Source organism: Camellia sinensis, chromosome 4, assembly GCF_055761805.1.
Source record: "Camellia sinensis isolate YWXY chromosome 4, ASM5576180v1, whole genome shotgun sequence".
In the NCBI taxonomy this organism is placed as follows: Eukaryota; Viridiplantae; Streptophyta; class Magnoliopsida; order Ericales; family Theaceae; genus Camellia; species Camellia sinensis.
Window position 1 is genome coordinate 205,765,150 of NC_138964.1, and position 14,300 is coordinate 205,779,449.

Here is a 14,300-nt window from a genome sequence, read left to right on the forward strand (position 1 = left end):
GTTTTGGAAAACAGATTTTTTGAAAGAAGTGCCAAACATGGACTGCTTTCCCAGATACAGAGTCGCCACCTAAATATTTTATTTTGGAAAAAATTTAGGAAACCCTGACTCGTTGCCTAAGGCCACGTGTCCGTCATCACCAAAGTTGCCTCGGCTCGGAAACTTGGGTACGATTAGGGAAAGTCACTTCGTGAGCACCCTCGTTCGCCCGATCAAAGATCGGCCTCTACTAACCATGATATCGAGTTTTGAAAACATTATGCGTTCTTATTCCGATTAATTAGCTAGAATTACTATGTGATGTGCACAGCATAAAAGTATAGACTAGATCGCCTAATTTGGAACAAAGCATTGCATATCCGTTTGTTTGGAAATGTTTGAAATTTGCTACTCGCAAGTAGGCTAAAATGCAGATTTCAATGAATTATCCCAATTCAAACAATCCAACCTTCACCCACAGGCATTCAGGCAGTTATATCAACTAAACACATAGCCACATGGTAAGCATGCTGTCATGTTAACAATCACACTCATGCGAGATGTTAAAGCATAAATACTTACATCGTACTCTGTGCCAAAACAGAGAACTCGTTAGCAATCATGCATGATCCAAGTCCATGTTAAGTGCCTAATGTATCGCATACAAAATGCAATCTAGAATAAGCTCGGTTAATCCTAGGACGGCATGTGAAATGCAACAGATAACACGTATTCAAGTTAGATTTGAAATACTATGCAGTTAGTATGATGCGCCAAGCCCGGTGCATGCAATACAGATGAATGAAAGCACGCATGCATAGCATAAGGTATGCTAATTGAAATATGCCCTAAATCTAACCATCATAAGCGGGTAAATAAAAGAGAGAAAGAAATGGGGTTGGAAGACATGCACACACGCACCCACACTTATTACAAATTTTCCCTCACTCGGAGGGACCGAACAAATAATACAAGCCACCTAATTAACTAACTCACAAGCTAATTAATTATTACAGAACCAAATTGAATAACTAGCTACAACTAATTATTGCACAACTTAATTAATTAACGAATCAATTAACTAATTAATGAATGACAACAAGCAGGTAGGGAAAGCAGTAAACGGTGCTATTCCAGCTTTGTTTGAAGAAGGGAGGCATGCATGCTCGCTTCTGTTCTTCACCTCGAAACGCCTTCTGGTTGCTCTTTAGAGGCTCTGTTTGCAGGGTGTCTTCCAGCGCTTGTTGCTGGACCTTACCAAAACACTGCAGGGGAAGTCACCAGTGGCCTACCGGCCATGGAAGGATCACTGCCAGCCAAAGGTGGTCCATTGCCGGCCAAGAGTGGCACACTGCCGGCCATCAGTGGCAGGCTGCCGGCCACTGGTGTGCTGTGACACCAAACTGCAACGAAGCACAAAATAGAGAAAATTGAGGGTTTCCCAAGATATGTACGCACCGTGGCACTCCAAATCACCTTAAAACATCAAGAGAGAGGCCTAGTCAGATCCACGACCATCAATCACGCATCCCGATGCATGATGGCCAAAGATCCAACTTATGCCAATCAATATGAAAATGAATGCACAAATAAAGCAAGTAAAGCCTAGAACTCTATCATGAATCATCAAGAGCTTCGACGACTGAGAATTGAGGCACGAACATCACTTGAAGTATGAAACGCCCCTCGTTCCTCGTGCTCGGATTAACACTTAATCCAAGCAATGCAACACATAAGCATGGCAAACATGCAACATGACCTAAATGTGCAAGCATGCAACAAGCATATAAGCATGATGTGAGGTGATGACCTTGGACAACATGACAAAATGCAACATGAACATGTGAGCATGCAAGGTATGCAAAGCTAAACAAGTATGCGACAACATACGAAATGAAACAAGCATGCGACAACATGGTAAGATGGGCTTACACCAAAGATGGACGGCTCTCAACTAGGTCCAAATCAGTAGCCAGAGCGATGAATTAAGCCATACAACACACTCAAGCATGCGAAATGCGAAAGGTTCATCAAAGGGGCCTAAAAGGGCAACTCTCAAAAGTGCCTAAGAAGTGACAAATGTGCAAGCGTAACAACACTATATGCACTGAAATGAGATGATAAATGATGCCAAATCATTTAAATAGCTCAAGGATATCATGCGCGAATCACCGAAACACGAAACTTGCAAGGCCAATTACACTACAGCTACACAAAGCATGAAGGATATGGCAAGGGCAACCCAAAACAGTCCTAGTACATGTTGATATGAGACTAAAATGTGCATGGAAGTAAGCCAAAGCAAGCTAGCATACAATGCTAAAACATTGGACATGCAAGGCTACAAAAGAGGCAATGCACTGCACCTATTAGAACCAATGATGGCGTGACTTGGACAACCAAAAATAGAGTTACATCATGGTATATTATGACCCAAAATGTACTGAAATGATGAGCCAAAGACTTAGGCTAAGTGGCATGCGCAAAAGTCCATTCTTGAGGCATAAAGCACAAGCTATACAAAGCATTTAAGGTATGTCAAATGCGAGTGAACAACAATATTTTATGGACTGAAGTAGCATGTGGAATGAGGGTAAGGCAATGAAACATCACATGTATAGCATCATAGAGGCCTCAAAACCCAAGACTCGCCTAAGCATTTACACTATAGCTATGCAAAGCATGAGTGATATGGTCATGGAAGCCCAAAACAGTCCTAGAACACTTCAAAATAAGCATAAAATCAAGTTTGAGCAAAGCCAAAATATGCTAGTATGATGAGTCAAAACATCATGCACAAAGGGCTAGTAAACATGATTTGTTCTACACCTATATGGAGCATGCAAAGGATGATCAAACCAACTATGAATAGGGTCATAACATGCCAAATGATGACCAAATACATGCTGAAATGTAAACCAAACAAGCTAAAATGACATGGCATGGCATGGCATGGATCATATGAAGTTAGTTTAGGAGATTTACACTACAAGTGCATCATGCAAACTTGGAGTAACAAAACCAACCCAAAACAGGTTTATGGCATGGTAAAAAATCACCAAAAACCCACTGAAATGGACTCAACACAAGCTAAGCACACATGCTACTTTGATGAGCTATAGATGGAGTTACACTACACATACTATATGCATGTAAAATATGACCAAACCAGCCATGGATAGGGCCAAGGCAGGTCCTAAAAGTCACAAAAATAGGCCTGAACCAAGCCTCAAAAATACATAGAGGGATGGTCCTTTGGAAAGCCAAAAAATGCAACCAAAGAGGAACCAAAAGAAAGGAGGCCACCCTCTCTGATTAAGGACCTCAAAACCACACCTTTACCACTGAAAATTTACAAGATTTCAGTGGTAGGAAGGCCAAACCAAGGCTAGCTCGGAGGCCTTAAGGCATGGCTTAAAACAAAGCCAAACAAAGCATGCAAGAGGGCTACACACCCCTAACAACAAAATGACCTTAAACAAACTTAAAAAGGACTTAAATACAAGACTTTTTTCAGTTATAAGAAAATCCTAAATCAATATGCAAAGAGAGCTAAAGCAAGGTGCAAGAAAGTGCAAAAATGGAAAAAATACTTACCCTTGAAGACCCTCTTCGAAACCAACAACTTCAGGGGGTAGAAACTCACTTTCAGACCTCAAGAAAACCTCCCAAGAAGCTTTTTCCAATGGTGGTGGTGTACCTCTAGGTGTTGTAGTGTAAGAGTGCAAGGAAAATGGACTAAACTACAACAATATAGAGAGAGAGAGCAAGAACTATAGAGAGAGGGAGTTGTATCTCTTGTAAAAAATGCTGAACCTCTGCTAAGTAGAGAGGGCCTCTCCTGATATAGAGGAAAATCAATTCAAAGCTTCTTGAACAAGCTTGGCAAGAGCTTCATCCCTCCATACAGGTGTATGGAGGGGAAATTAAAGGATTCCAGCTGGCTCAAAAGATCTGCCGTGAAACCTTCTGAGAGAGGGGTGCTGCTGGCCATCAACGATGGCAGGCAGTGGCTCATTGATGGCCGACAGGGGTCACTTTTGGCCGGCATTGGCCAATCATGGCCGGCACACTCCTATAGAGGTCGGCAACAAAAATCAGTCCTAGTCCCCGTTTTGAAGAAAGCCTAAATCCTTAATCTGGATGCCTTTTCAGGTCATTCTTGAGCCTAAACTGTAGCCCCAGAAATCTTCTTTCCAAATTTTGTAGCCTCACCTAAAAATTCTATGTGTGCTACGAGATATCCCTCTTTTAGTGAAGACTGCTTAATTTCGGTCCAACCAGATTGATGCCCAACTTCCAACAACCATATCTCTTCCATCCGGACTCGGCTGGAGGGGATTCTTGAATGAAAATTGAAGCCCCGAAAGTAAGCTTTCCAGCGGTGGTAGCCTCATAGCTGAAATCCAAGTATTCAAAAGGATACGCCTAATTTGGCGAGGACTTCTCGTCTCTCTCTTAACGGTTCATGCCCGACTCCTTCCCCAACTGGGTTTCTTCTCTCCTCTCCTCTTTTCTTCAACTCCATACCCCTAAACAAGGTGTTTTGAAAGATTTTTCAAAAGATTTCATCTCTCCTTCATTCATTTTCACTTTATCGCTGCTCGGTTTACCGAAAAGCACAACATTTAACAAAATGCGAGCGTCGGAACATCGTAGAAACCTATTTTGAAAAATGTTTTTGAAAGAGAGGGTTATAAAGTCTAAAAAACCATTCAAAAATAGATTTGGTCGAAAATGGGGTGTGAGGTTAGGATTTGACTCTCTCCTTGCTGAAGAAATTGAACCTTTGCCCTCCACACCTTTCACCACCAAGTAAACCATCCGTAGCAGCGTCCAAGTCATAAGGGCGGTGAAAAATGGGGTGTCTACATATCCGTTTGCCATAAAATAATCTGTTCATGTTTAGACTTTGAACTGCGAATTGAAAGCCTTATCGGCGCCCGATTTCGAAATTGCCTTGATATATGTGTTAGTTAGGATTTATAGAATTTTATGGTAGGTTTAATTAAAATTCGGTTCGAAACGATTAAACTAGATTAAAATAGTGCTATTTATTTACTTTTTGATCATTACCACTTATGGACCATTTTAGACTCCACTAGCTCACATTTTTTCATTTCACTCCTCCATTCCTCTGATGCAAAACGTGGGAGAGAGAGAGAGAGAGAGAGAGAGAGAGAGAGAGAGAGAGAGTTGAAGGGAAGTTGGATTCAACAAGGGATTTGCTTGGAGTTTAGGAGGAATAGAAGGATTTGCATATTAGAGCCTTCACTTTGAGGAATTCAAGACTTGAGGTAGGCATTCACCCTACTAATTATGGAATTGATTTGTTAATGTAAGAATTCTAGTGAATTAAAGGGACTCATGTTAGGTTTAGGATAAGATTGGTGAATTGAAGCTCAATACATACATGCATATGTATTTCATAGCACTTGAGTTGTCCTTCTAAGGAATCCATGCATGCATGCACAAATTTCCATGTTTTGAGTTGGAATTCTAAGATTTCTTCCATGCATGTGTCAATTTCACTCATACTATAGCCATTCAACTTATTTTCCATCAAATTATTAAGTTTGGTTATGTTTTGGAAGGTTTGAATTCAAAGAGGTTCTTGCATGTTGAATTAATAGCATGTTCATAAAGTTCATGTTGATTTTGCACAAATTGGTTTACTCTTGGGCCATGATTTCTTGAATTGAAGCTTTAAACATGTTGTTTTATGGGTTACCAAGTGTTTTCCAAAGTTTTGGCCCAGGAAAATGAGTTTTGGATGGTTGAATGTTAAATTTCATGTTTGGAGGTCAATCTGGATTTTCCAGAAATTTGACCCACGCTCGAGCGTGAAGCCTGAGTACATGCACTTCCGCTCGAGCGGCGAGAGTCACGCTCGAGCGTGAAATGCGTATGCCCAGAAATTTGTGTGTTTTGCAGTCCGCTCGAGCGGGGAAAGCCACGCTTGAGCGAGGGTTTGTGTCACACGCTCGAGCGGGGGACGAGCGCCCGTTGAGCGTGAATTTCCTACATCCAGCACTTTTTTTAAGTTTGTAGTTCGCTCGAGCGGGGCTTCTTTTTCTGCATGTCCGCTCGAGCGGGGAAATCCACGCTCGAGTGTGGACCTTATCTTCAGCAAAATTTGAGAAATGTTTTCCAAGGCATCTTTGCATCCATATTCCATCCTAGGCATTTCTACGCCATATTTAAGACTCTATAGTGAGGATTTAAGGTTAGAAACACACTAAGAACCAACGACGTAAGTTTTGTGCAATTAGAATGTGTGTTTCAAGTGTGTGTTTGTTATGTGTTATGTAGGTCACGTGCCGCGTGTCGTGTGATCAATCTGCTCTGTCTGTCTATTTCAAGTCCAATTGTGAGTAATAATTTAGTAAAGTTATGTTCAAACTGTATCTACTTTCTGTGTGATAAAACAAGATCTGTTTTCTGAAATGATATGTTTTGTATGATGAATGATTGTTCAATTTCTGATATGTATTCGTGACATCTTTAGCATCATGTGATATCTGTTAGCTGTTACCCGGTATCAGAGGTTCCTTTACGGAATTTATTTCTGTCTACACTCTGTTACCCGTACCAGAGGCCTTGTTACGGGGGCTCAGCTTCTGTTCTATTCTGTTACCAGGATCCGGAGGTTCCTTTATGGAACTGGTTATTCGTAACCTCACATGTATATGTTCTATTCTGTTTATGCTAGTGAATGTATCACGTAAACGTAATCATGACTTATGATTTTTGTCTGTATATGATCTGGACTAACTATGATTTTGATATGAACTGAATTATGATTTCTGAATCTGTACAAACTCATTCATTGAAACCCTTTACTCTCTTATTATTCATTGGGCTTTCGCTCACAGTTTATATTATGTATGTAGGTGAGCCAGTGTGTGACCAGGGCCAGAGTTGACGGCCTTCTGTTCTGTTTTGTCAGCCAACTGTTGTGCCTCCCGAGGAGGTTCCGGTCGAAGTCTAATGCTATGGCTGTTTTTGTATTCATGCTAGTCTCTGTATGTGTTTTGTAAAGACAGGTCTTGGGATGTAATACTTTGTAAATATTGGTGTCCTTTGACTGGCATGCTTATGTATATATATATATAAGTTTTGAAATGTTCCGTCCCATGTACGTTATCACAGCTCATTGGACCTTGTCTATTTTGTATTATTGCTTCCGCAGCCCCTTATTATTTGCTAATCTGTTCAGAGGCCTTTGGTAATCCACGGATTACTGGCCGGTTACGGTGCTAAACCTACAGGGGTGGGTTTGGGTCATGACAGGAACTAAAGTGACACAAGTCCTAAACTATAGGGATTGTTAGTATAATTTGCCCTTAAAAAGAGTGTTGCTATTAGCACCTATCAAAATTCTTTAGACCCCCCATTTCTTTGGACCCCAACCCTCAACCCTAAACCCTAAATTTTAATAATATTTTTTTGGACACCCCACTTATTACCAAATCTAACCATATTTATAATATTTTCACAATGAAATGCACACCCACCTAATTTTTCATCCCTCTCCTTCTCTGACTCATTCAATCTTCAAAGTTTGGAGCTTTGGTCTAGTATAGAATTCTTGGACGCCAACCCTCCATCACTCTCGTCGCCGTCTCGGCCGTCAACGGAGCATTCCGACGACTCTCATCTTCTCTGAACACTCTCCGTATCACCAAATCAGTAACCTCTCTCATCCTCTTCTTCGTTGCTTTTTGTATCTTCGTCATCGCTAAGATCGATCGAAGATACTCAAATTTCTACGAGATTTGCATAACCGTTTGCAAGATGAGGAAAAACAGAATCATCGTCTGAATCGCCATCAGAATCATCGTCTGAATCGCCATCAAAATTCTGAATGTAGCCCAAAACAATTTGTTCACCACTGTGTAGTCGAAAAAATGTATTTTGTTCAGAACTGTTTTGTCAAACAATAATGATCCTGTCAACACTGTATGTCCGAACAAAATTTGTTCATCACTGTGTAACTTGAATCCATTCCAATTCACAACTTAAAATAACATGAATTAAATCCATTCAAAATATATAACTTAAATCCATTCAAATTCCCTGTTTTCCATTCTAAGTTAGTTTAATAAATAAAATTGCATAACTGACTATCTGCATTAATGTTCGAAATCTATGTATTGAATGAAAGGATTATGTTCAGTACTGTATTACCGAACATAATTCTAACAGTCAGCAAACCAGTACCGAATAGCTCGAACGAAACAAGAACGATCGAAAACGACCGAGAATGTTAATACAAGACAGATGAATTTATTAATGGAACGCCGGTCACACTAAAATTGTTGTTATCGACCTCCATTGCTCTACACAGTAAAATAAGTGATGAAGTATACGTTATACTTGAAGTAAAACTTTCAAGTTCAATAGCGTTGATGATGGTGATGAAGATGACGCATTCAGGATTTAAGATGATTATGAATAATAATAGATTTAGGGTTTATATTAGTTGGTTATGAAAAGTAATAGGTTTAGGGTTTACAAACATAGAATACGTATAGTTGGAGTTGGAGGTGGAGGTGGGGGTGGGTGTCCAATATTATAGAGTATTAGTTCTTATTGATAGGTGAGTGTTCCATTAAATAATGTCTTTTAATGTAATTTTACTTTAAGGTATAATTGTAATAAAAAAAATTATAAAATGAAAAATTCAAAGAATTTTAATAGGTGCTAATAACAACACTTCTTAAAAATTTTATTATATATTTTTATGACTAAAATAACCCTAAATCTATCGAACTCATCCTTCCCCAACCAGACCTTATATAAGAAACTAAAGGACAATAAGAATATTTTTAAAAATAATTAACTTGAGATTTAATAATATTTTTATTTTATTATATTTATTTTTTGAAAAAAAATGAACTACTGACAAGAGGAGGGACAACCATCAAACTGACCAATTGCGTAGTCAGCATCCAACTCACTGCATGTGCACCGCAACGCACTCTCTCTCTTTCTCCAAACTGTCTCTTTCATATCTTCGATCCTTCTTGCAGATTCCGATATATGTTTGACTAACCCTAATTCACTCAATTTAGTGCATTCAATTCGACTCCCAATCGAATTGTCCACTGAATTAGGGTTTGGGACTGTGATTTAGAGACAGAGAGAGAATGGATGATCAGTTGGAGAGGTTGGGATCGGATGGGGCGGCGGGGCCGGAGGAGGCGAGTATGAAGGAGGAGCTGTGTATGGAGATTGATCCACCGTTCAAAGAAAACCTTGCCACCGCCGATGACTGGAGGAAAGCGCTCAATAAGGTGGTTCCGGCGGTGGTGGTGCTTCGGACCACCGCTTGTCGGGCGTTCGATACCGAATCGGCCGGTGCGAGCTACGCAACGGGGTTTGTTGTTGATAAGCGGCGAGGGATTATACTGACGAATCGTCATGTTGTGAAGCCTGGTAGTAGTTCATTGTGTTTTTTTCACTTGAGAAAATGTGGGAAAAGAAATAAAGAAAAGGAGAATTATTAATTTTGATTTTGTTTGTTCTGTTTTTGAGGTTTGTGAACACAATCTCCAATCCTTGCTCCTTTTTTTCCCATCAAATTTGAGTGAAAATTTGGTTAAAAACTTGATTTTTTAGAGTATGTCCAACGCTTAACTTCTTTTTTCATCAAATCTGATGAAAAAAATGACGATTTTTTCAATTTGATACGAGGCGCTCCAACGGTGAGCATCAAAGCAGAATTGGGGAGGTGGTCGACCGGCCGGTTGACCAACCGGTCGACCGGTTTGGGCAATTTTTTTTTTTTTTTTTTTTTTTACCTGTTTGAACCTTTTTTGACCAGTTTGAACCTAGTTATTTCAAAGGGAACCGGTTGGTCAACCGGTTTGGGCAAATTTTTTTTTTTTTACCTGTTTGAACCTTTTTTGACCGGTTTGAACCTAGTTATTTCAAAGGGAACCGGTTGACCGGTTGGTCAACCGGCCGGGCAACCGATGTATCTCTTTCAACGGTCAATAACAGTGATTTGGTAAAATCCGGAGCTTGTTCTCAGTTTGATACTTTTGTTGCTGATTTCTCATTTTGATATTCATTTGATGCAACGGTTGGAGCATGGAAAAGTATATTTTTCATCAAAATTTAAATCTGATATCAATTTTGGTTCACTGTTGGAGATGGTCTTATGGAACACTCCAATTATTACTTTTTTTCATCAAAAGTTTTTGAAAATTCCAAATTTATCTTAAAAACCTTGTTTTAAAAAATTTTATGCAAGAAATTCGTCTTGAAGACTTGCTCTTTTTAAAATTTTATCAAATTTGAGTAAAAATATGTGTTGGAAAATTGGTGAAGGATTTGGTTCAACCTTGATTTGGTGAAAATTTTGCCTCTCCCTTGATTTGATACAAGTTTGATGAACCGATTGGAGATCACTTTTAGCTCTTTATTCATCAAATTTGAAAGACTTGATAAAGGATTGGAGATGCACTACATCAATAGTATACTATGCTTGGTTACCACTTTTCAAAAAATTTTACCTTCTTATTTTTCGTATTTTTTTTGTTTTTACTAAATTTTTTTTAATATTTTAAGCAATTTTTTTAATTTTTAGACATAACTAACATAAATATACCTAAAAGTAAAAAAAAAATTGAAAAAAATCTTTTAAAAATTCACTAAATATCAAAAATACAAAAAAATACAAGAATTCAGTATATTTTTTTTTATATTTTTATGTATTTATTAATTTTTAAAAATATTTTTTTACAAGTTTTTTACTTTTTAGATACATCTAAGTAAGGTGTATCTAAAAAAAGTAAAAGAAATATTTAAAATTTTAAAAATATTCACTAAAAATAAAAAAAAAATACGAAAATCAAAAAATTCAATTTTCAAAAAATTTAATTCAAAAAACTCAAACCAAATGTAACACGGAAAAATTCAAAATTAGTTTTCACTATGATGGGTACATTCTAGTGAAGCACCTAGGGCTTGTTTGATTTGTTTTTGGGAGAGTTATTTTTGAAAAAAAATTTGGGGAGAGAGTTTAGAAATTTTTTTGGTTTGTTTGGTTGTATATTTTGGGAGAGTTATTTTTTTGGGAGTTTGGGATGATTTGATATTTTGAGAGAATTTGAGTAGATGTGTGGGAGAGAAAAAATGATTGAGAATGAGAGAGGAGAGAGAAAAAGTGATTGATTGATGTGTAAGAGAGAGAAAGTGATTTTGAAATTTTTTTGAAAAAAACTTAAACCAAACAATTTTTTAGAAATTTTTTTCTAAAACTCATCTCCCAAATGCAAACCAAACATACCCCTAGTTTCTCTATTTTCTGGTTTTCCTTGTTTAGTTCTAATTGATCTGATTTTATGCTCATAGGACCTGTAGTTGCGGAGGCTATGTTTGTAAACCGTGAAGAAATTCCTGTACATCCTATATACAGAGACCCGGTGAGCGGTTTATATTTGGGGTTAATGAATAGAGATTGTTACTTCTTTTTGTCTTATTGTTTTCTTATTTTCTTATTAATCATAACTTAAGTACATGATTGACTTAAGAAAAGATACCTGGAATCTCTTACATGAAATGAGTTAATTTTCATACTAAACCAAATATTAACTTCCAATAGAATGTCACTACTGCCATTTTAAGTTTGAGCTTGACATGATGCTCTTGTGTGTTGCCAAAGTTATTTGTGTACACAGCTGTATATGGGAGTGAACTAACATATGTGCATTTTCTTATAGGTTCATGATTTTGGCTTCTTTCGCTATGACCCTGGTGCCATACAATTTCTGAGCTACGAGGAGATTCCTCTTGCTCCAGAGGCTGCTTGTGTTGGACTAGAAATCAGGGTGGTTGGTAATGATAGTGGAGAGAAGGTATATAGAATATACTTGTATCTTATGGTATTGTGGTTATGATGCTATTATAAAATTACTGGTCTTGACCTCTTCAGATGTCCAGTCATGTGTGGAATCTTCAAGACATATTCTCATTGTCCTTTCAACAGCATAAAATCAATTTTCTTACAGTCAATATGGGTCCAGGAAAAAAAAATGTTCAGTAGCTTGAAATCCTTCATTTTCTTCTCCAATAGTTTCTAGGCCAGTACTCTATGTGAGGTTTGTGGTATATGGATGTATTGCAAGCCCCAACAGATATGTTGGCTAGGGTTTTGGAGAGGGAATTTAATCAACAGATGGAAATTCAATATTAAGTTTTAAATGGTGGCCTTTGTTAAGTGGAGAAAGTATATGAGTTTGTGCTATCTTCTGCAGCAAAGGGAGGTTTGTACATCTTTTTAAAGTGAATAAGCAGATCATAAGTTTATGGCTCCCCTGTTTCGATGACAGGAGTGGATGACTAGGAATGGGTGATTCTTTTTCCTTTATGAGTTGTTTGGAATGAACTTGCCATATCTAAACCTGTAACCTGTCAAAATGGTGGATTGAAGTAGAATTTGAAACATATTCCCATTCCAACTCTTGATTCCATCCATCTAAGTGGGTCTAAGGGTTTTGTTTATGCTATAAAGACGATTGTGAATGAACCCAAACAATATCATGTGCCAATCAGATTTATGTATCTGTGCAAATAAAATACTGGACGACCTACTGTTAGAATTGATGTATAAAGAAATAGAGAATTATATTATTGATTAATGATTTGTTGAATGTTACAATGATTCCTATATATAGAAGAGTAGGTGGTAGTAGGTGGTAGGTGGAGTAGGTGAAGTGAAGGTGGTAATGGTGTAGTGGGTTAGGTTTAGTGGAGTAGGTGAGGTGGTAGTGGTGTAGTGGGTTAGGTTTAGTGGAGTAGGTTTAAGTGGGTGAAGTAGGTGATAGGTTTTAACAGCCCCCCGCAAACTCAAGGGGGATAGGAACTAGCCAACTTGAGTTTGGAGAGAGTAACAAAACAAGAAAATAGACGAATACATAAAAGAAAAGAGGATAGGAGACACTGTATGGTCGTGTCAGACCGATGGTGAAAACACTGTATGGTGGTGTCATAACGTTGTAGAGGACACTGGATGGTTGTGTCAGACCGATGTAGAAGACAGTTTATGGGGTCATGTCGGACCGTTGTAGCAGACAATGTTGTGACAGTTGTTGTGACAGTTTACGGAGTCTTGCTGGACCCTTGTAGAAACTAACCGAAATCAATGTCGGGACAGTTTACAGAGTCTTGTCGGACCCATGAAGGAGCTAACCGGAATCAATGTCGGGACAGTTTACAAAGTCTTGTCGGACCCATGAAGGAGCTAACCGGAATTAATGTCGGGACAGTTTACAGAGTCTTGTCGGACCCTTAAAAAGTCGCACCCTCAAAAGGTGTGCCCAATCTTTCAAAAGGCGTGCCATCAAAAGGCGTGCCCAATCCATAAAAAGGCGTGCCATCAAAAGGCGAGCCCAAGTCATAAAAAGATGTGCCAGACATGATGGCGAGGCGCGTCACCACATTGGCTTGCGCGCCCGTTTTGTCGTCTGGCGTCAAGTGGCGCGCGATGCGCGTGTCTGCCTTGGCTATTTAACCAAGACGGATGCTGAGGCTGAGGCAGAGGTTAAGACAAAAAACTGGCTAAAAACCTCTGAGAAACTCTTCGTTGTCTTGAGAGAGATACTCTGTAACACTCTGTAACCAGCCCTTCTCTGAAACACTCAGCAACCCATAAACATGGCCTCTTCTTCCCGTTCAGCTACCCAAAACATGGCCTCTTCTTCCCGTGGTCTGCTCACTCTCTTTCCCGACCTCAACGAGTCCACAAGAGAGATAACTGGTGCGGTGGCCAGTGAACCTCAACCAAGCGCCTCTGTTTTTGCTCCATTGAACTTTCCGATGCGGTCGGTGGAGCAAAAAATGGCGGTGCAAACTGATATTGAGGCCAATCAGTATACTTTGAAGTCATGTGTGGAGACCATGACGGCGGTCACAAATCTGTCGCACCGGCTGTAGAGTAGGACAAATGAGGTGCAGCAGTTAAACGCCCAGCTGGCTCTGCTCCAACGCATGTATAAGGATGCGTGAGCAGAGATAAGTGTGCTAAAGGCGGAAAATAAGGAGCTGAAGCGGAAGGCTACCGTTATGTTCCGATTTGGAGGTCCGCCATATGCTGCAGTGGAGGAGTAGGGAGTAGTGATCGTGCCCAGTGGAGTGGGAAACACGGAGGCATCACCGTCAAGGGCCGCCCAGGACGGAGGCAAGAAGAAAAGACCGGCGGAATAGGCGAAGAAGTGAGGTCGGTGGGTGGCCGTCTGCAGAAAAGAAAACAAATCTGGGGGTGTTGTGTTTTGGGTTGTTGTTGTTGTGGTTGTTGTTGATTTTTTTTTTTT

General features: G+C 39.3%; 1 protein-coding gene across 1 annotated transcript in view; it reads left to right on the forward strand.

The window, feature by feature from the left end:
* The first annotated feature begins 8,882 nt into the window (after nucleotides 1–8,882).
* The window catches only part of LOC114307183 (protease Do-like 7), a 35,619-nt gene continuing 30,201 nt past the window's right edge, over nucleotides 8,883–14,300 (forward strand). The window contains exons 1-3 of the mRNA XM_028252578.2: nucleotides 8,883–9,420; nucleotides 11,344–11,414; nucleotides 11,712–11,846. Coding sequence (XP_028108379.2) covers nucleotides 9,132–9,420; nucleotides 11,344–11,414; nucleotides 11,712–11,846 — 495 coding nt within the window. The 5' untranslated portion in view covers nucleotides 8,883–9,131. The remainder of the gene's footprint in view (nucleotides 9,421–11,343; nucleotides 11,415–11,711; nucleotides 11,847–14,300) is intronic.